We start from the raw sequence: 26,005 nt of genomic DNA, 5'->3' as shown, positions 1-26,005 counted from the left end.
AATGAATCTGACTAGTATCCATGAGGATGCAGGTTCGATCCCTGGCCTCACTCAGTGGGTTAAGGATCTGGTGTTGCTGTGGCTGTGGTATAGGCCAGTGGCTACAGCTCCGAATCGACCCCAGCCTGGGCACCTCCATATGCTGTGGGTGTGGCCCTCAAAAGATGGAAAAAAAATATTTTTTGAGATCTTCATTGTTGAGTGATCAGGAGCTTACGCCTTTTAATTGATGAGTAGTATTCCATTGTATGAACGTACTAAAATTCATTTTTCTATTTTCTACTGATGGACATTGGGGTAGTTTCCAGTTTTAGACTATTAAGAATAAGGTTCTCTATTGGGAAAATGTGTAGGAGCAGAAATATTGGGCCGTGTACCCATTTTTAATTTTCAGAGAGAAAAACTTTGGATTCTAGACTACTGAGGTAGGAAACAAGTGGTGCAATCACATAGCTTAGAAATTTCATGAGATTACACTGAGTTCACTTTGGGTTTTTTTTGGGGGGAAATTAATCATTATCAAAATACCAGAGGATATCATTAATATGTACCCAGTTTGCACTCTGAGCACCTTATTGCCTAATGCTCTTATTTACTAGCTATTTGACCTTGGGCAAATTACTTAACTTCCCAAATCTTCAGCTTCCTCATATGTAAAATAAGGATTGAAAATAGCACTTGTGGGGTTTCCATCGTTGCTCAGTGGTTAACGAATCCGACTAGGAATTATGAGGATGGGGTCCCACTGTGGCTCAGCAGTAGTGAACCCAACTAGTATCCATGAGGACACAGGTTCGATTCCTGGCCTCGCTCATTGGGTTAAGGATCCAGCCTTGTTGTGAGCTGTGATGTAGGTTGCAGACGTGGCTCGGATCCCACGTTGCTATGGCTGTGGAGGAGGCTGGCAGCTGTAGCTCTGATTTGACCTCTAGCCTGGGAACTTCCACATGCCACAGGGGTGGCCCTAAAAAAAATTAGCGCTTGTTTGGAGTTCCCATTGTGGCTCAGTGGGTTAAGAACCCGACTGCAGCAGCCCAGGTGGCTGTAGAGGTGCAGGTTCAATCCTTGGCTCAGCACAGTGAGTTAAAGGATCTGGCCTTGCCACAGTTTTGTGGCAGCTGTGACTCAGATTCATTCCCTGGCCCAGGAACTTCCATATGCCGTGGGGACAGCCATTAAAAAAAAAAAATTTCACCTGTTTCATAGGGTTTTTCTGAGAATTCAATGAGATAATGCATATAAAGGACATATCACATTGCTTGACACATGAACGTACTCAGAACTCTTAACTACTATCATTAAAATCATGTAGCATCTTACAACAACTCAGGGAGATAAGAATTCATACCTCATTTTCAGAAGAAATATGTGAGTTGTGCTAGATCTAGAACCAGGAGTGGGGTTCAAATTCAGGTCTGTAGGGGCACTAGAATCCCCACCCACTTCCACCACACTTTTACCATGAGGTATACTGTTTTGATAGCATATCTCATTTAATCTCTTCAGCAATCCTGTTAGATGATTTATGCCAATATGCAAAGAACAGAAAGCTGTGACAGAAAGGATATGATGAGGCCGGGCAAAAAAAGTTCTGCAACAAAGTCTCGGAGAAGGAATAAAATTTGCTTTTCTGTGTTATTATTATGATCATTTCTCACATCGTGAACTCTAGGTATCCAGAGTATTTTTCAAGCTTTCTAGGGCTCCGGGGAGAATTTTGCAAGTAAAGGTAGGATTTAGGAGGGGGTGTGTGTATGTTTGGTTTGTTTGTGTGTTTATACTTTTCTCAATATTTAACCATAACTTCCACTCATTTTTCTATTATTTCTTCTCGCTTTAGTGCATTCGGTTCCCTTACTGCAATCATGGAGGGATTATAGATGGCACATTCATTTATAAAAGTGGATTTTTATAGAAGTGTAGACAGGTAAGGAGAACCAACGAGGTATACAGGACGGCTGCGAGGATAGAAAGAGTGGGAAGGCATCACCGCCCTACACCAGAATGGCAAGGAAACGGTGGGGTGACTACGTCAAGGACAATACAGCTCCGTGGGTAGGAAGGGCTGCCCTACGGGAGCGGTGGCCCGTGGAGGAGGGACTCGAGACCTGTGCGATGACCTGGGAGGGTGGAAGGCAGAGAAAAAAATACCCTGACATCAGGGTCTATTCTTGCAGGGGATGGAGGAGGCAGGCGAGCCCACAGGACCGGCGGGCGGGCTGAGTCCATCCCGGGATGCGTGACGGAGGCGGGGCAAGGGCCACGCGCTCTGAAAGTGACTCTTGTCGCCAGACGTGTTCCTCCACGTGTAGACTCGGCAGTTTTAGTCACATGCCCAAGGGCCCAGCGCTGGGGAGTGATGAAGCGTTGAGGTTGAAGCCTGGGCTTAGGCAGTTCAGTGGTTCCTAATCCTGGCTGAATGTCAGTCTCACCTGGGGAAGCGTTTAAACAGTAGCAGAGTCCGAGCCCCATCCTTTGAGATTCGTCTGGGGCGGGGGTGGGGGGTGGGGGGGGGGTGGAGGGGAAGAGGCAGCGTATTAAAAACTGCCCCCGTGATTCTAAGGTGCAACCCCAGGCGGGAAAACTGTAGTTTGGCTGAACTCCCATAACTGTGCTGTTTTCCCTGTAACCTAAACTGCTCTGGGCACAGAGCTGGTGACAACGGAGTCGTTGACTTGAGGGACCCGCTCTCTAATGCTAAGCAAACCATCCCAATTCAGGGAGATGCGATGCTGGAGCCTGTTTGGAGGAGTCAGGGAGATCAAGAGATCAGGCTAGGGCAGCGCTGTTAGGATGGTTTTCCCACGTTTTGGTCATTGCTCCAAGCACTTATTAAGTACTAGCTAATTTAATGCTTATCACCCTCCTGCAAATAGGGGGCTATTATAATTATCTTAATCAACAATCATTATTCATTAAGTTAACATAAGTTAGCATATCATTATCTTTATTTTACAGTTGAGGACCCTAAGACGCGGAGAGATCACTCAAGGTTACACAGAGCTGTAAGTGGGTGTGAACCCAGTTTGGCCTGAGATCCCATCTGCATTAACACTGTATGATAGCTTCATTTGTGTTGTATTTTAGATTCTGCATATAATGATACATACAAATGAACCTATCTACAAAACAGACTTACAGACATAGAGAACAGACTTGTGGTTGCCAAGGGAAGGGAAGGGAGTGGGATAGACTGAAGGTTTGGGGATAGTAGATGCAAACTGTTACATTTAGAATGGATAAGCAAGGAAGTCCCACTGTATAGCACAGGGAACTATATCCATTCTCCTGGGACAGACCATGATGCAAAAGAAATTTAAAAAAGAATGTATATATGTGTATAACTGAGTCGCTTTGCTCTATAGCAGAAATTGGCACAACACTGTAAACCAACTATATTTTAATTAAAAAAAGAATGTTCAGGAAGTTCCCTTTGTGGTTCAGTGGTAACGAGCCCAGCTAGTATCCATGGGGATGCAGGTTTGATTCCTGACCTTGCTCATTGGGTTAAGGATCCAGCATTGCCCTGAGCTGTGGTGTAGATTGTAGACTCGACTCAGATCCCTTGTTGCTGTGGCTGTGGTGTAGGCCGGCAGCTGTAGCTCCAATTTGACCCCCTAGCCTGGGAACCTCCATATGCCTCAGGGTGAGGCCCTAAAAGGCAAAAAAAAAAAAAAGTTCAAGAAGTGTCATTTGCAATAACAAAATATTAGAAAGCGAAGTAAATTTTCATTGAGAGGAAATTAATAAATGATATTTTTGCTTTGCATTTCATGTGCCTGTTAGCCATCTGTATATCTTCTTTGGAGAAATGTCTGTTCAGATCTTCTGCCAATTTTTTGATTGGGTTGTTGGTTTTTTGCTGTCAAGTTGTAGAAGTTGTTTGTATATTTTAGAGCTTAGGCCCTTGTCAGTTGCATCATTTGAAACTATTTTCTCCCATTCTGTAGGTTTTTTTTTTTTTTCCAATGGTTTTCTTTGCTGTGCAAAAGTTTTTAAGTTTGATTAGGTCTCACTGGTTTATTTTTGTTTTTATTTTTGTTGCCTTGGGAGACTGACCTGAGAAAATATTTGTACAGTTGATGTCAGAGAATGTTTTGCCTATTTTCTCTTCTAGGGGTTTGATGGTATCTTGTCTTATGTCAGAATGGCCATCATTAACAAGTCAACAAATAACAAATGCTGGAGACGGTGTGGAGAAAAGGGAACCCTCCTGTACTGTTGGTGGGAATGTAAATTGGTACAGCCACTATGGGAAACAGTATGGAGGTACCTCAGAAAACTAAATATAGAAATACTGTATGGCCCATCAATCCCACTCTTGGGCATATATCTGGACAAAACTTTGATTGAAAAAGATACATGCATCCCTATGTTCATTTCAGCACTATACACAATAACCAAGACATGGAAACAACCTAAATGTCCATTGACAGATGAATGCCTCAAGAAGATGTGGTATATGGAGTTCCCATTGTGGCTCAGTGGAAATGATCTGACTACTATCCATTAGGACACCACTTTGATTCCTGGCCTGGCTCAGTGGGTTAAGGATCCGGTTGTCATGAGCTGTGGTGTAGGTCGCAGATGCAGCTCAGATCCAGCATTGCTGTGGCTGTGGTGTAGACTGGCAGCTATAGCTGTGATTCGACCCCTAGTCTGGGAAACTCCACATGCCATGGGTGGGGCCCTAAAAAGCAAAAAAAAAAAAAAAGATGTGGTGTATATATACACAATGGAATACTACTCAGCCATAAAAAAGGACAAAACAATGCCATTTGCAATGACATGGATGGAACGAGAGACTCTCATACTAAGTGAAGTAGGTCAGAAAGAGAAAGACAAATACCATATGATATTGCATATCTGGAATCTAATATATGGCACAAATGAACCTGTCTATAGAAAAGAAAGTCATGGACATGGAGAACAGATTTGTGGTTGCCATGGGGGAGGGGGAGGGAGTGAGGTAGACTAGGAGTTTGGGGTTAATAGATGCAAACTATTGCATTTGGAGTGGATCCTGCTGTATAGCACAGGGAACTCTATCTAGTCACTTGTGATGGAACACGATGGAGGAGAATGTGAGAAAAAGAATGTATATATATGACTGGGTTACTTTGCTGTACCGCAGAAATTGACAGAACATTGTAATAAACTATAATGGAAAAATTTTCTTTAAAAGAATGATATTTTTAAACAACGGGGAAAAAAAAAAAAACCCACTATATGAACTAGCAAACTCAATGCTGCAGGTCAGGGAGAGAAGGGGGCAGACAGGATATAGACAAAGTGCTATTTCTGGCAGAATCAAGAGCCTGGGAGCTGTTAGACAGAGAGGGCATTAAGGGGAAACTTTGCTGGTTGGAGCTCAGTGTGTAGGGGAGAGGGGGAGCCAGGGACCCCACACCACTTTCCCTGCCTTTTATTCTCAATGCGGTCAACAGCCATGAGAGAGAGTCACTTGATCAGATTGGCATTTTGGAGAAAGGATGGGACTGCAGCCCAGCAGGGAAAGGAGGCAGGTGCAGCAGTGGGGAACGCGGAAGGGGAAACGGGTTTGGGTTTGGCTTTAGGGAGTGGGAAAGGGTTGAAGCAATACTGAAGCAGAAATGTGGTAGAATTTGTTCTCAACTGCGCAAGTCGGCAGGCTGTTTGATAAAGACTTCCTTAAGAATGTGATCTAGCACGTTCCCCCGGGAGACTCAGAACTGTGGCAGCTCTTCCTTGTTTGGGGAAGACAGGTGTAAAGATGAAAAAAGCTGAGAGCCGCAGTCTTAGAAAGGAAACGGCAAGGGTAGATCTGAACATGGTAAAATCCGCAAAATGTATGATGACACCTTATTAAAAAATGAGCTTTATGCGTGTGTTTCAACGTTTAAGTCTGTTTAATCCCCTTTGGTGTGGAAGGCTGGGAGAAAAGAGTTGAGACATTGAAAAAATAAAGTTTGGAGTTCCTGTCGTGGCGCAGCGGAAACGAATCTGACTAGGAACCATGAAGTTGAGGGTTCGATCCCTGGCCTTGCTCAGTGGGTTAAGGATCTGGCGTTGCCGTGAGCTGGGGCGTAGGTCACAGACGCGGCTTGGATCTGGCATTGCTATGGCTGTGGTGTAGGCAGGCGGCAACAGCTCCGATTAGACCCCAAGCCTGGGAATCAACATATGCTGTGGTGCAGCCCTAAAAAGACAATAAATAAATAAATAAATAAATAAATAATAAAGTTAATTTTGAGGGGTGTGATTCGGTCAGTCCTATTTACCTTAAAAGGCATGAGAAGCAAAACTTCCCCCCACATCAGGAAAGGAATGGAGGGGGATGGCAGATGAGGAGTGGAGGCTGGGTGGCAGCCCAGGACATGGCAGGAGTCTGGAGGAATGTACCTGCTGGTGCTTTTTAAAAAAATTGAACTGTAGTTGATTTAAATGTGTTAGTTTCAGGTGTACAGTAAAGTGAAATATCTGTGTATGTATACACACACACGTATACATATATACAAACATATGTACACACACATATATACATATATATGTATATGTTCATCTATCTATATGCATATACATATATATGTTCTTTTTCACCATAGGTTATTACAAGATATTGACTTTCGTTCCCTGTGCTATACAGTAGGTCTTTGCCTGCTAGTCATTTTATTTTTTTTTTATTAAAAATTTTTATTTTTTTGTTTTAGGGCTGCGTGTGTGGTATATAGAAGTTCCCAGGCTAGGGGTCCAATGGGAGCTGCAGCTGTCAGCCTACGCCACAGCCACAGCAATGCTGCCTCTAAGCCGCATATGTAACAACGCTGAGCCACGACAGGAAATCCTAAAACACTTTTTTTATTAAAGTGTTGATTTACAATGCTGTGTGTTAGTTTCAAGTGTACAACAAAGTAATTCATATATATATATATATATATATATACACATTAGTTTTTTTTTCCTTGTAGGTTGTAACACGATATTGACTCTACTTCCCTGTGCTATACAGAGGTCCATGCTGGCTATCTATTTTATATATAGTAGTGTGTATATGTTAATAACAAAATCATAATTTATACCCCTTCCCTGCCCCACTGGTAAGTTTTAAAATGGGCATCGCTGCGGATGGCCAAGACTGGCAGCAACAATGGGTTCTGGGGAGGATTCTTTGCTCCACAGGTGGGCAGAGAGATCCCTGCATCTGCCTGACATGGGAGCTCACCCCAAGAGGGCTTGCACAACATCCCAGAGGGCACCCCAGCAATGAAGAGAAAGCCCTGGACCCGCCCCTCTCCTGGGTTCTGACACCAAGACGCTTGCGGTTTTTTTCTTTTTTTTTTTTCCTCCTTTTGCTGAGCCTGGAGGCCAGCCAGGACTTAAGGGTGGGGGTGATAGGACAGAGATCAATTTCTCCTTGGAGGGCAGGCCTGGGGGTGGGAAATTCAGCAACAAGAAATTTAAGATCTGACAGAAATGTGGCTGCGATAAGCTAAGGGAACGTGAGGTCAGATTTGTTACATCAATACGAGCTGGAATTGGATACGTGTTCCGAAGGCGCCACACAAACCTCCAAATTCTGAGATTTGCCTAAATGCCCATTAGGTGGAAGAAATGGGCCCACCCCATCCCCCCACTACACACCTCTCCCCCAGGCACCAGCAGGAGGCACCTGATGATTATGTTGTGGTGAAAATGGAATTAACTTTTTTTTTTTTTTTAGGGCGGCACCTGCGCATATGGAAGTTCCCAGGCTGGGGTGGAATCAGAGCTGTAGCCTCTGGCCCATGCCACAGCCACAGCCACACCCTGTCTGAGCCTCGTCTGCAACCTACGCCACTGCTCAGGGCAACTTGCTGGATCCTTAACCCACTGAGTGAGGCCAGGGATTGAACCTGCGTCCTCATGGACACCAGTCAGATTTGTTTCCACTGAGCCATACCACGCACTCCTAACTTTATTTTCTTATTTCTAGTCTGCACCACCAATGAGACTAGTTCTCATCCAGGCACCAGCCCTGTTCCCCCAACCCCGGCTAAAGGAAATCAGTAGATTCTAAGCTTAAATCAATATTTTGGTTTAAACTTTCTAGTTCTCAGGCCACAGGGTATCTCAGGGGTGGAGATGCTTTTTTCTTTTAAAATAATTGATTGGATGTAGGTTGAAGGACTGTGTGAACAGACCCCTTCGTGTGAAATAATGAAAGCAGTATCGACCCTGCCTCCGAGGTTGAAGCGTTTTATCGGGAGGCAATTGCAAAGATCCAAAGGCACAGAGGCCTCATATGAACTCTAAGAGGCCTGTTTTACTCCCCCAAAAGGCAGGAAAACGTTTTTAATCTTCTTCTAGAGTCCAAAACAAGATTTTATCTCCTCAAGGCAAAATCATCTCAGATGGCCATAAATATGCAAAATAACTTTCCTTTTGCTCCAAGTAATTGCTGTAGAATAGATGAGCTATTTCCGACATGGATAGAAGGGTAGAAAGAATAGTATAAAAAGCCGTAGTGTCTAACCACCTGGAGTGAACATGGAATATTTTTGATCTATTTGTCATTTTGTTTTTTTAACGAAATTAAATATTAATGGGTGACAGAACACTGTAAACCAGATATAAAAAATAAAAATCATTTAAAAGAGAAATAAATAATAATAAGCAAACTAAAAATAGAACTAAATAAATACCTCAAATGACCAAAATCTCTGGGGAAAAAAAAAAAACTTAGGGGACATTTGACCTCGTGTCCTCTTCTTGCTCCCACCATCACTATCAGGAGAATATTTGTTATCTTTTCATGTATTTATATATCTGCAACTGATATATGAAATTGCTTTGTGAGTAGGTTATTCTTTCGATTTTTACGAGAGACAATATAAAATGCATTTTGAGCTACATGGAGATTTTTTTCCATCTCAACTTTGTTTTTTAAACATATCTGTAGTCACACAGAGACATCTGGCTCATTGTTTTTAGCAGCTGTGCTGTACAGTGACTATATCTTATTAAGTGCATTGATTTTCCTATTGCTTTGACAGTCTTGCCATTATAAACAATACTGCAATGAACATCTCTGTGGGTTCCCTTCTGCGAATGTGTCATGGCTTCGCTATGTTATATACTGGAAATGGAATTTCATGATTGTAGAGTATGTGCATTTTCAAATTTTTAAGAGTCTATCAGTGTTTGTATCAGCGAATTCTTTACCAGAGGTATCTTAGACAGTTAGGAACCCATTTCCTTCAAGATTACAAGTTAGGTAATCTGGAATCATCTAAACCCAAATGTTCTATAGCCTTCCAATTATGCCCAAATAAAACCGAAACCTTTACAATGGACAGCTAAACTCTGCCATCAAAGTCCTTTCCCATCTCTCCGACTTTCCACCCTTGTGTCTAGCTGAATTAGAGGAGGCAGACTGGAACTTGTATAAAGCTAGGATTGGAGACTCTTTTTATTTTTTTGTCTTTATAGGGTCGCATGTGCAGCATATGAACGTTCTCTAGCTGGGGTCAAATCAGAGCTGCAGCTGCCAGCCTACTCCACAGTCACAGCAACATGGGATCCGAGTTGTATCTGCGACCTATCCCCCAGCTCACGGCAATGCTGGATCCTTGACCCACTGAGCGAGGCCAGGGATCGAACCTACGTCCTCATGGACACTAGTCAGATTCATTTCCACTGAGCCACAACAGGAACTCCATTTTTGTTTTTTTAAGGTATTTTGATTTAGGTTGAAGAGGGACTCTTTTTTTTTTTTTAAGATTTGCCAACAAAACATAAAAATCCTCTGCTAAGGTCTGAGAATGTATATGTTGATGTGCTAATCTCTAGGCTGACTGCATTTGGCAATAGGGCCTTTAAAGAAGGAATTAAGGTTACATGAGGTCATAAGGGAAGGGCCCTGATCTGATAAGATTAGTGCCCTTATGACACTAATCTTAGTGTCTTCTCTCCAAGGTCTTCTCTCTCCCCTTGTGTCAAGCGAAGACCTGGTGGGAAGGTGGCCTTCAAAAGCCAGGCAGAGAGCCTCGCCAGGGCCTGCATTGGCTGGCACCTTGATCTGGAAGTTCCCAGCTTCCAGAACTGTGAGAAAATTGGAGTTCCCATTGTGGCTCCATGGTAACGAATGTGAATAGTATCCATGAGGATGTGGGTTTGATCCCTGGCCTCGCTCAGTGGGTTAAGGATCAGGCATTGCTGTGGCTACGGTATAGGCCGGCAGCTGTAGCTCCAATTTGACCCCTAGCCTGGGAACCTCCATATGCCATAGGTGTAGCCCTAAAAAGACCAAAAAAAAGAACAGTGAGAAAATGCATTTCAGCTGTTTAAGTGGTATTTCATTATGGCAGCCTGAGCACTCACACATCCACAGTTCCCTGCTCTTCCTGGTTCTTCTCCCCACTGGCAGCCACTTAAGAGAGTGGTTTTCTTCTGGCATTTAGCCTGTCCTACATTTTTGATATCCATACAGCACAAAAATGTAGGACAGGACACGACATATTAATTCCCCATACGGGTTAGTATTTACCTTTGTCGCACTGTGTCCTCTCCCCCCATCCTCTCACTATAGTTATGTTACAGCTTTTGGTTAAATAAAAATGTGGAATTTACCTTATTTTCTTACTTGTTGGGAAAACTGTTGGGGCAACACACCTTGCCCATAGTCAGTGCAGGCCTGCACTGCAGGGGCGAGGTGCCTATCTCCTGGAAGAGAAAAGCTATCTATATCCCAGGAACTGCAGTAACAGAAAGAGTGAGGGATGGTGGCGGCTGGCAGCACCTGTGGCATGTGGAGGTCCCCAGGCTAGGGGTCAAATTGGAGCCACGGCTGCCGGCCTATGCCACAGCCCACAGCAATGTGAGATCCAAGCTGCGGCCATGGCCTACACCACAGCTCATAACAACATGAGATCCTTAACCCACTGAGTGAGGCCAGGGATCGAACCCACAGTCTCGTGGGTCCTAGCTGGGGTCATTTCCACTGAGCCACAATGGGAACTCCCGGCTGGCAGTAATCTTCATTCTTTTTCCCAAACTCATCCAGCAGATAGTGTGCTCCTATACTCCAGGGAATAGTATACAAAGGGAGAAAAATGAGGCCAGAAGGAGTTCCTGCTGTGATGCAACAGGATCCTGCATCTCTGCAGTGCCAGGATGCAGGTTCAATGCCCAATCCCACAAAGTGAGTTAAAGGATCCAACAATGCCACAGCTGCAGTGTAGGTTGCAACTGTGGTTCAGATCTGATCCCTGGCCCTGGAACTCCATATGCCACAGGGCAGCCAAAAACGAAAGCAAGAAAAAAAAAGATGCCAGAAAAATTTTCCTTTATTTATTTATTTATTTGTTTTGGCCACACCCAAGGCATGTGGAAGTTCCTGGGTCAGGGGCTAAACCCAAATCACAGCAGCAACCCAAGCCACAGTGACAACAGCAGTGACAACGTTGGGTCCTTAACCTGCTGCACCACCAGGGAACTCCTCTCCCTTTATTTGTGCCTCTGGAGGGGGGGAGATGAAAAGGAGTTCCCTCCCTTTAATGGAAACCGGAAGTAGGGTATAAATGCTTCTGTTAAGGAACCTGCAGCACTGCCAGGACCCCAGGCTTCCCCATGCATTTAGGGCAACTCAAATGTCCAATGTGAGTTGAGGGTAGCAAGTAGGAACCAAGGAATGAGCAGTTTAGGAAGTTCAAAGTGAAATGGGAGGCAGGTCGGGTTCCATGACCGCTTGCCCTTTGAATTAGACTCCGCCATTAATCTGCCATGTTCAGTGTCCTGCTAAACAATAGGCTTGAAAAATGATGCACACACAGCCCTAAATTTGCTGAGCTCTTCTGCTACTCAGCCGAGCTCATTTCAGAGCATTCAGACTGTACCACAATTAGCTGCTGACACTATCCTAAAATAATATAAAGCCAGGCCAGTAATTACACACTGGAAGAAACTCTGTATAGAAAAGCTCATTAACTTGGGGGTGGTGGTGCAAGTTTCTGAAGCGGGAGCCTTTCGAACAGGATGGTCATGCTCCTGTTGGTATGGTTGAAAATCCAACTGCAAATCCTTAGCTTTATTTAATAACATCCTGTGTACTGAATAACATCCTGCTGGAAAAGCGCTGAAGAGGTTTGCAGGGTGTATGGGTCAAGCGACAAAAGGATCAGGTCTTTCCCAAATTCTTATAGGTGGCACTCTAAGGGAAGACGTACACTCACCTACCAGTCTTTGGAAGTGACCGTGGTCATCAATCAGAGTCATTGTCATCCTCCTCTTGACCATCGTCCTCGTCACAGTCAGGTCATCATTAGCACTGTTCATTTGGGAACTCATTACATGGGAAGTAATTCTAGATCCCATTTCACTCTCTTCCGTCACCACACATTTCTACTCCAAGGGAGGTGGATCTCACAGGTGTGTGCATTTGGCTCTGGGAGTCTCACTCTGAGCTTTTGTTCCCGTGCTGTCCCTTGGCTGGGATGTCCTGCTGTGCCCCTCTCTGCCTTGTTGTGAGTCTTGCATGGGTCATTGCCATTCCACTCAGGTCCCTGAGATCCAGCTCAGGGAGGGTTTCCGTCGAGAACACAACATCTAAACTTCTAAAGAAGTTTTGACCTGCTTCCCTGCCACCTTCTTACCCTAGAAAGGTCTTTGCAGCTTCCTTTTAAAGTCAGAAGCTGAAATAAGCCATCAAGCAACCGGCTCCTGGGCTTCACTAAGTTTACAGCCAATGCTCCTGCCCACCTTTGCCCATTCTTTGACTGTAGTCACCTGTCCTTCTTCCATAACACAGAGTATTTTCCATGGTCACTCTCCCGATGTCACTTGTGAGCTTCCAGAATGCAGGGGCTTTGTCTTATTTTTTGTTCTATCCCCAAAGATGGACACATAGTAAGTTCTCAACAAATATTTGGTGAACGAATGAGTCAAAGCAGGAGAAGATTAAGTAAAAAGCCCCCAATGCACTTTCTTAAATGCAGGGATGCAGAGAAGAAGAGAAATTTCCCGTCTTCCTCTCACTAAAATGTTTTATCTTGACTTTGGGGATCTCTTGGGGGAAGGTGGGAGAAGCTACAAGAAATTCTCTCTTTTGAGGAACCAATGTTATATTATCCTTTCTTGCGATAAGCTTGTTGGATAAGAGTCATCAGAAATTCTCACCCTTTTCTTTGCTGACGGAGCCTTGACTCTGTGGCTCCCTCCCAATCCCGAAGGTCAACCATGATGAATTTAAGTAACAGTCCTAATTACTCTGCTAAAGAATTGTATAGGCTTGAATTCTGGCTAATGAGACACAAGGGTATCTTGTATGGATATGAAGAGTTTGGGAAAGATTTTCCTCACTAAAAGCAGAAAACTCTGGGGACAAAACACTCTTTTTTTGGGGGGGGGCATACCCACAGCATGCAGAAATTCCTGGTGCAGCGTTTAAACCTTTGCCACATCAGTGACAATGCTGGATCCTTAACCCACTGAGCCACAAGGGAACTCCAGAACACTTTTTCTTGACTAGATTTGTTAGGTTGGTGTGTTATACCTGGAATATCTGCAGCCACCTTGTGGCCCAGAGAGACCTTGCTCTTGTGCCAGTGAGATGGAAAGCTCCTGGCTTTTGAGGACATAATGGAATCAGGGATTTACCTAGCCATGAAAATACCTTTTTTTCTGGACTTGCAGTAAAATAATAAATCCATCCCTCCCTTTTTTGCTCTTTTAGGGCTGCACCCATGGCATATGTAAGTCCCTAGGCTAGGGGTCGAATTGGAGCTGCAGCTGCTAGCCTATGACACAGCCACAGCAACATGGGCTCTGAGCCACGTCTGTGTCTTATACCTTGGCTCACAGCAATGCTGGATCCTTGACCCACTGAGTGAGGCCAGGGATCAAACCCACATCGTCATGGATACTAGTTGGGTTCGTTACCGCTGAGCCACAATGGGAATGCCCATAAATCCCTTTTTAAATTTTTTAATAATTGGGTCTACATTTCTCACAGAGGAAAGTATCACAAGTGACACAACTCACAATCTTTCTGTAGTGTTTTTCTTGTGGAATGTAGCTTCCCTCTGCCCTTCCAGACATGCTTTCCTGTCTTTTCCATCCTGTTCTTTGCTCTGAAAGGCTGACCTGTATCTATTCTCTCTGTCCTCTCATTTTATCAGCAACATTTTGAGTTTGCAAATGATATGTCAACATATTCTTTCTTCCAACGGCTCCTCAACAAATTTCACGTCACCTATCGTTTCCTTTTTAATTTTGTCCAAGGCTGAATCCAAATTTGGTGGCTTATAATTTGATTCCATGCATCAGTGAGGGTCCCGACAAGACACAGATGGCTTTCTCAAATCTGGCTAATTCAGGGAAGTGTTTTTCCAAAGGTGTGGGTGGGTGGTGGCAACCACAAGGCTGGTCACACATCGTCAACCACACTCTCTGCTTGAATCCAACTCAAGCAGATCAAATCCAAAATCAGTTAGAAGCCTGGCTCTTCCCAGAGGGTTGTTGGATCAAATGTTGCCTTTCTCCACCAACAGGTCCTCTCAGCCAAATATGCCTCTTTCTTCTAGAAAGATTGCAAGTTACACTTTTTTGGAAAGCTTCCCTGTTCTTGACTAACCAACACCTCCTGAGCCTTCACTTAGAATTACACTACGCTAATATTAATGCTCAACATACGCTGGAGTTCCCTGGGAACAGACAACACATCCAACACTTACAACACCTACTGCTGCCAGTGCCCGTTGTGGCTTGTGGGTTAAGAATCTGACTAGTATCCACGAGGATGCGGGTTCAATCCCTGGCCTCGCTCAGTGGGCTAAAGGGTCTGGTGTTGCTGTGGTGCAGGTTGCAGATGCAGCTCGGATCTGGTGTGGCTGAGGCTGCGATGTAGGCTGGCAGCTGAAGCTCCAATGTGACCCCTCACCCAGGAACTCCCATATGCTGCAGATATGGCCATTAAAATAAAACAAACAAACCTCAAACCCCCAAAACGAAACCTATTGCTAAGCTGAGTAATCCCACCATTAAAACACATATCACACTGTTATGATTACTCTTATTTTGGTAAAATCTGTGCAACATAAAATTTCCCATTTTAACCAGTTTTAGGTCTGCAGTGCACTGGCGTTAAGTGTATTCACATCATTGGGCAACCATTGCGACTGTTCATCTCTAGAACTTTTTCATCATCCAAAAATGAAATCCTGTACCCCTTAAACAATAACTCCCATCCCTCTCTAGCTTCAGGTAACCCCTATGCCACTTTTTGGAGTCCATAGTTTATTTAGATTTCCTGTTTTTATCTAGCAAAATTTTTCTGCTCTATAATTACATCTAGAGTACCACAGTATATTCGTCATGTCTCTTTAGACGCCTCTTGGTTGTGACGTTTTCTTAGACTCTACTTTATTTATTTATTTTTTTGGCCTCACCTGCAGCATGCAGAAGTTCCTGGGCCAGGGATCCAGCCCTCACCACAGCAACCACCTGAGCCACTGCAGTGATGCCAGATCCTTAACCCACTGCACCACAAGAGAACTCCAAACACCTCTTAAGCAGCTGGATTTGTTCCATGAAATCCTTTCTCTTGGCAACAGGTGTTTAGAGAAAGCTGAGTCAACAAAGTCCCTTCCCCAGGTGTTTGGAGTTTTAGGACAAACCAGGCTCTCTGCAAGCCCAAGCTCAATACATAGCTACTCAATTAATGACCATTTAATTATGCCTTTCACTTGACTATTGATTATGCAGACAGTGTAGCTCAAATAATTCCAACATAGTGATTGCCCACCTAGCATCCATGTCTCCCTCCCTCCTTCACCACACAAACCCAATTTTAATCCTAAGACTGTTTCTCCTGTGCAAACCATGTGCCCCAAGGAATGGAACCCCACCCCAGCTCCAGGAGTGAGTCTAATTTTTCCAAGAATAATCCCATCTTCCTTGTCTGTTAGGTCCAGGAACAGACATAACATGTCACTCAGCTAAGGGCAATGAGATGTGTGCAAAGTGTGTTAGGGCCTCCTGGGAGAGATCTTTGTTTTTTTGGGATAGCTTTTTTTTTTTTTTTTTTTTTTTTCTTGGCTGTGCCTACTGCATATGGAAATTCCCAGGCCAGGGATTGAACCCTCACAATAGCAGGGACCTGAACTGCTGCCGTGATAATGTGGGTTAACCTGCTATTCCACAAGAGAACTCCATCTTTTTTTTGGCAGCACCCACAGCATATGAAAGTTCCTGGGCTAGGGATGGAATCTGAGCCGAAGCTACAGCAATGATAGATCCTTAACCCATTGCACCACAGTGGGAACTCTGAGAATGCCATCTTTTTGGTATAGCTTTGAAAGAACCCTTTCTCCCTTCTGGATGGTGTCTATATGGACTGGACCCATCGCATCCATGACCTGACCAGCCCCAAAGATGGCAGGAATAGAGAGGAAGGCAACCTAGAGGATGTCAGAGCAGAGCAACGGAGTAAGAATCACGCTGATGCCTCCCTGATCCCTGACCAAGGCCACTCGAAATGTAGGGTGATCTGCTTGTTACATTCTACGATGCCGTAAACACAGAAGTGGAGAGTGTTTAGAAACTTGCAGTGCTTTGACACTGCCATGACATTTAAAGGCGTGACCAATGAACTTGTGTAGTTGACCAGTGTGAACGCTGTCCAACCAAGAGATGGGCTGCAAGTGGTGCCAACTGTGTGCAAGTCTTAGGTCCATGTAGCAATCTGCACAGGATTGGAAAAAATAAACAATATACCACCAAAAACTGTCCTTCACCACAAATGGTTTTGTGAGGCACTGCTCCAGACTTAGTACATGTCAATTAGCTTCCCTATTGTTTAAGACAATGTGGATTCAGTTTTCTACAGTTCACATCCAAAAGCCATCTGAACAGTGAATGAATCAAGTAAAAAGAAAACATGTAGACATGTTGACATCTTTTGTAGGGTAGACATGTGAAATGGGTGTGTGTGTGTGTGTGTGTGTGTGTGTGTGTGTGTGTGTGTTTTCACTTATCTGTGATTCCAAGGAACCATTTCTTAATGATTGCAAAAATTTCAAGAAGGGAATACTTCTCTTTGGTACCTTTGTCAGCTGGTCGTATGTCCCAGCCCTAGGTCTTTGATTTGAATGTGATGCCGTCATAAAACACAAGGGAGAGATTCTAGAATAATAATAATTAGTAAGAGGAAAGAGGGCTGACTTCATGCCATTCTCTGATTATGTTTTCACCTCTATATTTCAAAATGTTTCTAATATTGGGAGAACAGCAATGTGACTTTTATAACCTCTTTCTTTTTGGAGTTACCAGAATCGTACATTATAAAAAGATAATTTACAAAAATACGACTTTTCCTTTTTTCTCCCTAGTGAGTTAAGGAAAGGGCTATAATGAAATAATTACTACATGCATATAAATAGAATAAATACATGTGTTAAAAGATGTAAAACATCTTTTTGGTTTTGTTTTTTTGTAACGTCTCCCTTCTGCTATTATTTGGATCCCAAAGGAATGTTTTTAGAGAATTTTTGTTTACCACCCCAGAGGTGACCTTTAAGCTAGGGATATGAGGAAAACTGCTGGGTGGAAGTAAAAAATTCAAGCATTCTTGCAACAGTGATGAAATGAGCATATCTTTTTTCGCCTGGATAGAATGATTCCACGTGACAATTGCTGTATAGTATGCACTGCCATGACCACTAAGAGCTCTGGAAGCAGCCCTGGTGTTGAAGGATGAGGCAGATGGGGTGTTCTGAAGAACAACTAGAGGGTTTATTTTGGCTCAAAGCTGGTTGCTATTATAAGAGGTAGCGAACTGGGCAATAGCAAGCTGTGGCAGAAGGGACGGCCTCAACAGATGAGCCTGATATATTATTTTAAGAACTTTGTTCCAAAGCCAAGTCACCATACCTCATTGCCTTACATGAAGTAGAAAGCACGTAGGATTTGCCTTCCTTGTGAACAGTCACAAACAAATTGCATAAACTTAGATCTTATTTTATGTGAAAATGGCGGCGCTCATGATGCAGGGATGCAATGAAATGTTACATCCCTGTCAGGTACCTTGTTGGTACAGCCATCTCTGGACATAGTGGCATTCCTTAACTTGTCTCCTGATTTTTTTAAAGTTGTATTGAAGTACAGTTAATTTATAAGCTTGTGATAATTTCTGCTGTACAACAAAGGGATTCAGTTATACATGTAGACACAGCCATTCTCTTTCAGATTCTTTTCCCATATAGATTATCACAGACTATTGGAAAGAGTTCGCTGTGCTTTATAGCAGGTCCCCATTGGCCAATCATTCCATATCCCACAGTGTGCACATGCCCGTCCCAAACCCCCAGTCCATCCCTCCCACCCCTCCACCTGTCCACTTTGGTAACCGTAAGTTTTTCAAAGTCTATTTCTGTTCTGCAAACAAGTTCATTTAACATCCTTTTTTCTAAGATGCCACTTATTAGTGATATCATATAATGTTTGTCTTTCACTTTCACTAACTTCACTTAGTATGATACTCAGCCCAACCATGTTGATGCAAATGGCATTATTTCATTCTTTTTTTTTATGGCTGCGTCCCTGGTTCACAATTTTAAATTCAATCATATAGTAGGGTCAACAATCTTTGGTAGAATCACCAAACACTCCATGGACTCCCCTAATTCTCAGCCTCCCTTGTAATGGATTTGGGGGCCAGGGGTCTAGATGAGGCCAATGGGCCATGAGCAAAAGGGACTTTCGTCACTTTGGTCCAAGGCAGTTACAAACAAGTCTAGGTTTTCATAATCAACTTCCCTTTGGTGGTGACCACGTTGACAGAGAGGAGTCACAGAAGGAGGCAGCCTTCGTCGAGTCACCACTCCGAGGAGGACCGTGGCATTAGACATTTTGCACATAGGAAGGAAACTTTTGCTTTGAGAAGCCACTGACACTTTGGCATTTGTGACTAAGACTCAGGCTAGTATGACGCTGAATCTTAGGTCTTAAAACCATGGATCGGGAATGACTAAGCCATTCACCACGTGTAGTGCTGAGATAATCCCAGAGGAGGGAGAGTGATATCTGATGTAGATGTGAGCACAGGGTGGAGCTGGGAGCCTTATTTTAGCAGGGCTCATTGGCTTCCATACTCGTTTTCTTTTATGAGAATAATTTAATACATTAACGTCACCATACAACTATATTCCAATGTTATCATTTTTAGATGTAAAGAAACGGATCCTTATAAGACCAAAATAACCCAAGGACCATGAGGTTGGTTTTTACTTTTTCCTTTTTTTTGCGTGTAAACAAAATGTGCACCATGATGGTTCAACAAGTAAGGCGAATGCCTTGAACGCGAAAGCTGTAGTTTGCAATGTACCACATCTAGAACCCAGGGGAAGTGAACCATTCTAATTGAACAATCGGGAAACATCATGACAAGTTGGTTTGCAGCATCCAAAGTGTCCATTTAAGTGTCTTTTTTCTTAACGATCAGAGGTCCCACGTTGTCGCCAGTTTCTTCGTTGTGTTTTATGTGCGATCCAGCACAGAGTGGGAACTTCTTGGACCTCCAACAGTGGCAGTACACAGCTTTATCTCCCAAATCCTCCCTGTCAAAAGCATGTACTACCGTGGAGTTGTCTTTCTGGATGTGAGGGTTTACCATAGATTTGTTGCGATGATCTTTAACATAAAATCTTTTGTAAGCTAGATAACCAGCTGCAGCTGTCCCAGCAGCAATGGTATCCGCTTCGACCCACTCAACTCGTAGGCTGGAAGTCGTACTCATGGCATCATCACTTGCAAGGATGCACAGAGGACGCTGAGCACAAACCGGCTTGCGTGGACAGCGGGAGTCAAGAGGCGACAAGCGATGGTCCTAAGGGCACCAACTCCCATACTTTTTGTTTTCTTTTTTGTTTTTCTTTTTAGGGTTGCATCCGTGGGATATGGAAGTTCCCAGGCTAGGGGTGGAATCAGAGCTGCAGCCTTTGGCCTATATCACAGCAATGCAGGATTCAAGCCACAGCAACGCGGGATTCAAGCCACATCTGCAACTTACACCACAGCTCAGGGCAATGCTGGGTCCCTAACCCACTGAGTGAGGCCAGGGATGGAACCCTCATCCTCATGGATACTCCCTTGTCGGGTTCGTTACGGGCTGAGCCACGATGAGAACAGGAGTTTTCCAGATTATTCTTACAGAAATAAATCTGGCCCCTCAAGGGCAGCCTAAATGTGTCTGTCTAGAATTCAACACATGTAACATGACTGCAATATTGAGTTTTCCTACCGCAGTAAACTCTTTTTTTCTTAATTCCATATTCTTCCGCATATAAGGGTTGAATCGGAGCTGTAGCTGCCAGCCTATACCACAGCCAGAGCAACGCGGGATCCAATCCACATCTGCCACCCACACAGCAGCTTGCAGCAAGCAATGCCGGATCCCTAACTCACTGAATGTGGCCAGGGATCGAACCTGCATCCTCTTGGACACTATGCCAGGTTCTTAACCCACTGCACCACAGTGGGAACTCTGAAAAAAATTTTATTTATTTATTTTTAGGGCCACACCTGCAGCATGTGGAAGTTCCCAGGCTAAGGGTCGAATCAGAGAGAGAGCCGCTGGCCTACACCACAACCACAGCAATGCCAGATCTGAGCTGCGTCTGCAAGCTACACCACAGCTCATGGCAATGCTGGCCCCTTAACCCACTGAGCTAGGCCGGGGATTGAAGCTGCATCCTCAGGGATACTCGTCAGATTCACTTCTGCTTTGCCATGACGGGAACTCCCCCAAAAATGAATATGAATATTTTAATAAGCTATAAAGACAGCATCAGACCTTTTTGTCCCCTGTTGAATGAAAGTATGATGTTAGCTGTACTGTTAAATTTATCCTCAGGATTCTGTAAGTAATTACACTAAAAGACTGTGATCTTTTGTCTCCGTTTTAGCTCTGATGCTCTCCCCCTCTCTCTCTTTTCTTCTTTGGCCACAGCTGTGGCATATGGGAATTCCTGGGCCAGGGATTGAATCTGAGCTGCCTCAGACGCAATGCCAATCCTTAACCCCAAACCACAGCAGGAACTCCTATTGCTCTTACCCAACATTTTATTAATCTACTAATAAAAAGACAGAAGAGAATAAAAGTTGGGGCACTATGCTGTATATATAAATCTATCTATAATATATATAAGCTTAGGCCTGATACGCTTTTCATAGAAACTAGTATTATAGGATTGTTTTAAGTGTTTATTATATATTCTCTGAACCAAATTCTCCAGTTTTTATTACACTTTCTCCTAGAAGGGTAAATGAGACACTCTAATCGTAGAAGAAAACAGATTTGGCTTTTGCGATTTGGGAAATTTCTGGGGCAATCCAGGTGCTGAGGGGCAGGTTTTCAAAACTGTTTCTTTTCAAACCTACAGATGTAGAAAAACATCACATAGAGCCTCATGTCATGGCTTCTGATAGGGAAATAGATCAGCTGCCCAGGTGGTGTCTAAGGAAAAAGCCCACAGATACAGGTAATGTACAAACTGCATTTGCAGCTCAGGCTTTATTTGTTTTGTTTTTTAGGTCTGTACCTATGGCATATGGAGGTTCCCAGGCTAGGGGTCGAATAGGAGCTACAGCTGCCAGCCACGGCCACAGCCACAAACGCCAGATCTGAGCCGTGTCTACGACCTACACCACAGCTCTTGGCAATGCCAGATCATTAATCCACTGAGCGAGGCCAGGGATTGAACCTGCTACCTCATGGTTCCTAGTCAGATTTGTTTCCATTTGTTTCCACTTCCAGACTTTTTTGTTTTTTTTTTTTAATGTGCGGGTGCGGCTTCTGCAGGTGGAAAATCATCAGTATGATTGATTGATACTCGTCTCTTAGGCTGGTGGTCTGACGTTTTTGGTTGTGGTCATAGTTACTGAAAGATCTGATTTTTTTTTTTTTTAACTTTGGAAATTCTTAATTAGCTCAGTACTGATAGATTCATGGTAACCCATAAAAGCAATGCTTGTTCCCAAAGCGCACAGGCCGAGATCCCTTTTGCTGGCTCATCAGTGTGGAATTCTCAATGTTATTATTCCACCTTTAGCTCATATGGTGAATGGGCTGAAGGCCCATAACATGGGAAGCAACAGCGGTGAGCAGAGGAAGGGATGGAGATTTCTAGACCTGAAGGATGCTGGCTAGAAAACTATGGGAGGGAGGCTGGGGAACACGAGCCCCTGCCTGCCCCGCAGGACGGAGAAGCTCCCTTGGTTGTCTCTTCCCTAATGGGGAAAACACAATTCATTAGCAAAGCTGGTGGTAGCTGTGTTCTTTATGCTGTAGACGGATGATGTGAAGTGAGGCGAATTTGTTAAAGGGATGGGGGAAAGACATTGTTCTGGAACTTTCCTAGTTCATGATAAGTAGGAATGGGGGAGGTCACTGCCGTCAGGGGGTGCCCCAACCATCACATAGCTGCAGAAGACAAGCTTCCCTCCCTTCCCCCTCCCTGCAGGGGAAGGAGGTCAGGGAGATGTTGCAAGTGGATTCTGAAGGAGCTTCTGGGATCCAAGAACATTCAGGGTTGACCTTGAAAGGGCAAGTCCTGGAGTTCCCTTCGAGGCTCAGCTGACTAGTATCCAGGAGGACGCAGGTTCAATCCCTGGCCTTGCTCAGTGGGTTAAGGATCCGGCATTGCCATGAACTGTGGTATAGGTTGCAGACTTGGTCTGGATCCTGCACTGCTGTGGCTGTGGCTGGCAGCTGCCGCTCCAGTTTGACCCCTGGCCTGGGAACTTCCTTGTGCTGTGGGTGTGGCCCTAAAAAAAAAAAAAAAGAGAGAGAGACAGAGAAAGAAAGAAAAACAAACAAAAAAACAAGACAAGTCCTCAGTACACAGGGAAAGGACTTCTACAATTCTGTAGATGAGCCTCTTGTCCCATCTACGAAGCCAGCCAAACTGCCCAGATAAGCTACAAGTTGGAATTCAACGTCTCTCTTTCCATTCAACATGCATTTTACTCCAGAAGAAGCAAAGTTTCAGAGTCTAGTACAGGTATATCCGCGACTTACACTAAACTGTCACAAACTTGTCGGAATTTACATTTCATCATAGAGTATATACTCAAAAGTCAGCAGTTAAAGGGGAGATGTTTGCAACAAAGGGAATCTCATTTACCATAAAGAAATCTGCCAACACGCCTCGTGCATAGGTTAGCCTGGACTGGAACGTCCCATCACATATTCTAAATATTCTCCCAACATCCAAATGTTTTTGAGTGCTAGCAGGATTTTGTTCACAAATTTTTAGGGCTCAAATGAGGCAGAGAAAATTCTCATTCTTTTTACAAGCAGACAAACTATAGCTCAGAAGGAACTGGAGAACGAAAGACTGTCTGTCCAATGTTAAAAAATAAAGATCAAAAATAAATTTAACTGCATTATGCTTTGCATAATATTTTTAAAATGGCCAACTGTTTTTGTTGTAGGAATGTATTTCCACTGAGAACATCAGGTAATTCTCCAAACTAAAAAAAAAAAATCAAGGAAAAAGAGATAAGAGAGAAAGTCAAGCAGATTTTATCTTAAATTTTTGTTTGATTCAATTTAAAAAAAACCTTAATGATGCTAGCAATTTTCTGTTTTTTAAAATTGAGCTTGGGGAGTTCCTGTTGTGGCGCAGTGGTTAATGAATCAACTAGGAACTATGAAGTTGTGGATTCTGTCCGTGGCCTTGCTCAGTGGGTTGGGGATCTGGCGTTGCCGTGAGCTGTGGTGTAGGTTGCAGACGAGGCTTGGATCCCACGTTGCTGTGGCTCTGGTGTAGGCTGGTGGCTACAGCTCCCATTCGACCCCTAGCCTGGGAACCTCCATATGCCGTGGATGTGGCCCTGGAAAATGCAAAAAGAAAAAAATAAAATAAAATAAAACAAAATAAAATTGAGCTTGGAGTTCCCCTCGTGACTCAGTGGTTAACGAATCCAACTAGGAACCATGAGGTTGCAGATTTGATCCCTGGCCTTGCTCAGTGGGTTAAGGTCGCAGACGTGGCTCGATCAGGCGTGGCTGTGGCTGTGGTGTAGTCCGGCAGCTGTAGCTCCTATTAGACCCATAGCCTGGAAACCTCCACAAGTCATGGGTGCGGCCCTAGGAAAAAAAAAAAAAAGACAAAAAAATTAAAAAAAAATAAAATTGAGGTTTAATTTATATAACACCAAAGTATACAATCTAGTGATTAGCTCAATGAATTTTACATATCTGTGTAACCACCATCTGGATTGTTTGGAATATTTCCAGCATACCAAAGACTTTCTTTTTTGCTTTTTTTTTAGGGCCACACCCATGCCATATGGAGGTTCCCAGGCTAGGGGTCTAATCAGAGCTACAGCTGCCAGCCTACACCACAGCCACAGCAACCCAGGATCCAAGCTGCATCTGTGACCTACACCACAGCTCAAGGCGATGCTGGATCCTTAACCCACTGAGCAAGGCCAGGGATCGAACCTGCAACCTCATGGTTCCTAGTTGGATTCGTTTCCACTGCACCACAATGGGAACTCCCAAAGACTTTCTTATGCTCCCTCCCAATCGATAACCCCAGAGCCCTTTAATAATCATACTTCAGGCTGCTCTGTATCCCCATAGATTAGTGTTTCCTGTCTTTAAACTTCACATTAATGGGATTCTGACTTTTGCCGAGCATTAGGTCTGTGATATTCATCCTTGTGTGTAGCAGTAATTTATTCTTTTACATTGCTGTGTGGTATTCCACTGCATGAATATACATTTATTTATTCTTTCTCCTGTAGAAGGACCCTTGGGCTGTTTCTGTCTTGGGGACTATTTTGAACAATGCTGCCATGAATGTTCTTAAGCTTGGCGTCTAGTACTAATTTCTGTCAGATTTATAGCCAGGAATGAAAATACCAAGTCATAGGGCATAGCTCTATTTAGCTGGGTAGATAAAGCCAAATGGTTTCCAAACAAGTAGAAGAATTTTTCCTTCCATAGTAATGTATGAGAATTCCAGTATCTTCTTTTCAAAACTTGGTTTTATCTGCCCTTTAATTTCAGGTGTCATGGTGGGTATATAAGGGTATCTCAGTGTGGTTTAAATTTGCATTTCTGTAATGACTAACAATGTTGAACACCATATTTACAAAAAATTCATAACCTTACTACTCTATTTTGATTTTTCTGTAAGTCTTCTCAGTGCAGCCTCTATATTTATATAATTACACTTGGAGTAAATCTAGAATGTTCTGTCATTTTACACTAATCATTTTAAGGTTAGTTATGATCTTCATACCTTTTTTTTTTTAAGAGAAGTCTGTGCCTTTGTTGGCCAGCAGGCTATTTGAACGGGATGAAGCAGGAGGAGTAGGTGGCAAGGATGCCAGGCGGTCTGCTTCACGGGCTTGTAGGTGATGGAGAACTCTCCCAGGTGGTGTCAGATCATCTCAGGCTCCATCTCCCCCTGGCTGAAGGTCTTGCCCTTACAGATGCCCACCATGGTGCCCACCATTTCCGGCAGGATGATCACGTCATGCAGGTCCATCTTCCCTACCTCGGGCTTCACCAAGGGTGGCACCTCCTTCTTGGCTCTGCACAGGTACTTCAACAGTGAGTGCTGCTTCCTCTGCAGGCCTTGCTTCAGGCTCCACTGCTGCCACGGGCTATACAGCTGCGTCAGCTGCTTGAAGGAAGTGTCCAGCAGCTGGTTGAGGTCCACACCACAGCAGGTGAACTTGTGGAAGGTCTGCTTCATCTTCTGCTCTACTTCTGCCATCTCATGGGCTCTTTGGAAAAGACCACCCCTTCTGCCCTTCTGTCCATACTCACCTTTTAACATGGCTTCTTACCAGCCCACTGTGTTTGGCACAGTACAATTCACTTAGCTACTTCCCTCTACTTGGGTATTAGGTTACTTGCCATTTTCCCTCTGGCTCGTTGTTCAGGGGGACGGAAGAGATATGCATTATCCCAGAAACGATCATTCATGGAGGGTGATGAACCGGTGAGATCTGCTAGGTTCTTTGATGAAGTTTT

At 43.9% G+C, this 26,005-nt stretch overlaps 1 protein-coding gene and 1 pseudogene across 1 annotated transcript; both read right to left on the bottom strand.

Moving 5' to 3' along the window:
- LOC100520401 (CDGSH iron-sulfur domain-containing protein 1) lies at window positions 19,289–19,747 on the bottom strand. The gene has a single exon (XM_003131057.3). The coding sequence runs from the start codon at window positions 19,745–19,747 to the stop codon at window positions 19,427–19,429; it is 321 nt and encodes a 106-aa protein (XP_003131105.1). The 3' UTR covers window positions 19,289–19,426.
- LOC100520762 lies at window positions 25,310–25,745 on the bottom strand (annotated as a pseudogene).

This window comes from Sus scrofa, chromosome 11 (genome assembly GCF_000003025.6).
Source record: "Sus scrofa isolate TJ Tabasco breed Duroc chromosome 11, Sscrofa11.1, whole genome shotgun sequence".
In the NCBI taxonomy this organism is placed as follows: Eukaryota; Metazoa; Chordata; class Mammalia; order Artiodactyla; family Suidae; genus Sus; species Sus scrofa.
The sequence above is the reverse complement of the archived record's forward strand: the minus strand, read 5'-3'. Positions and strand labels throughout refer to the sequence as shown.

Excerpts from the sequence above, each read along its gene's own strand:
- LOC100520401 (XM_003131057.3), bottom strand. The coding sequence starts at position 19,747 with ATGAGTACGACTTCCAGCCTACGAGTTGAGTGGGTCGAAGCGGATACC.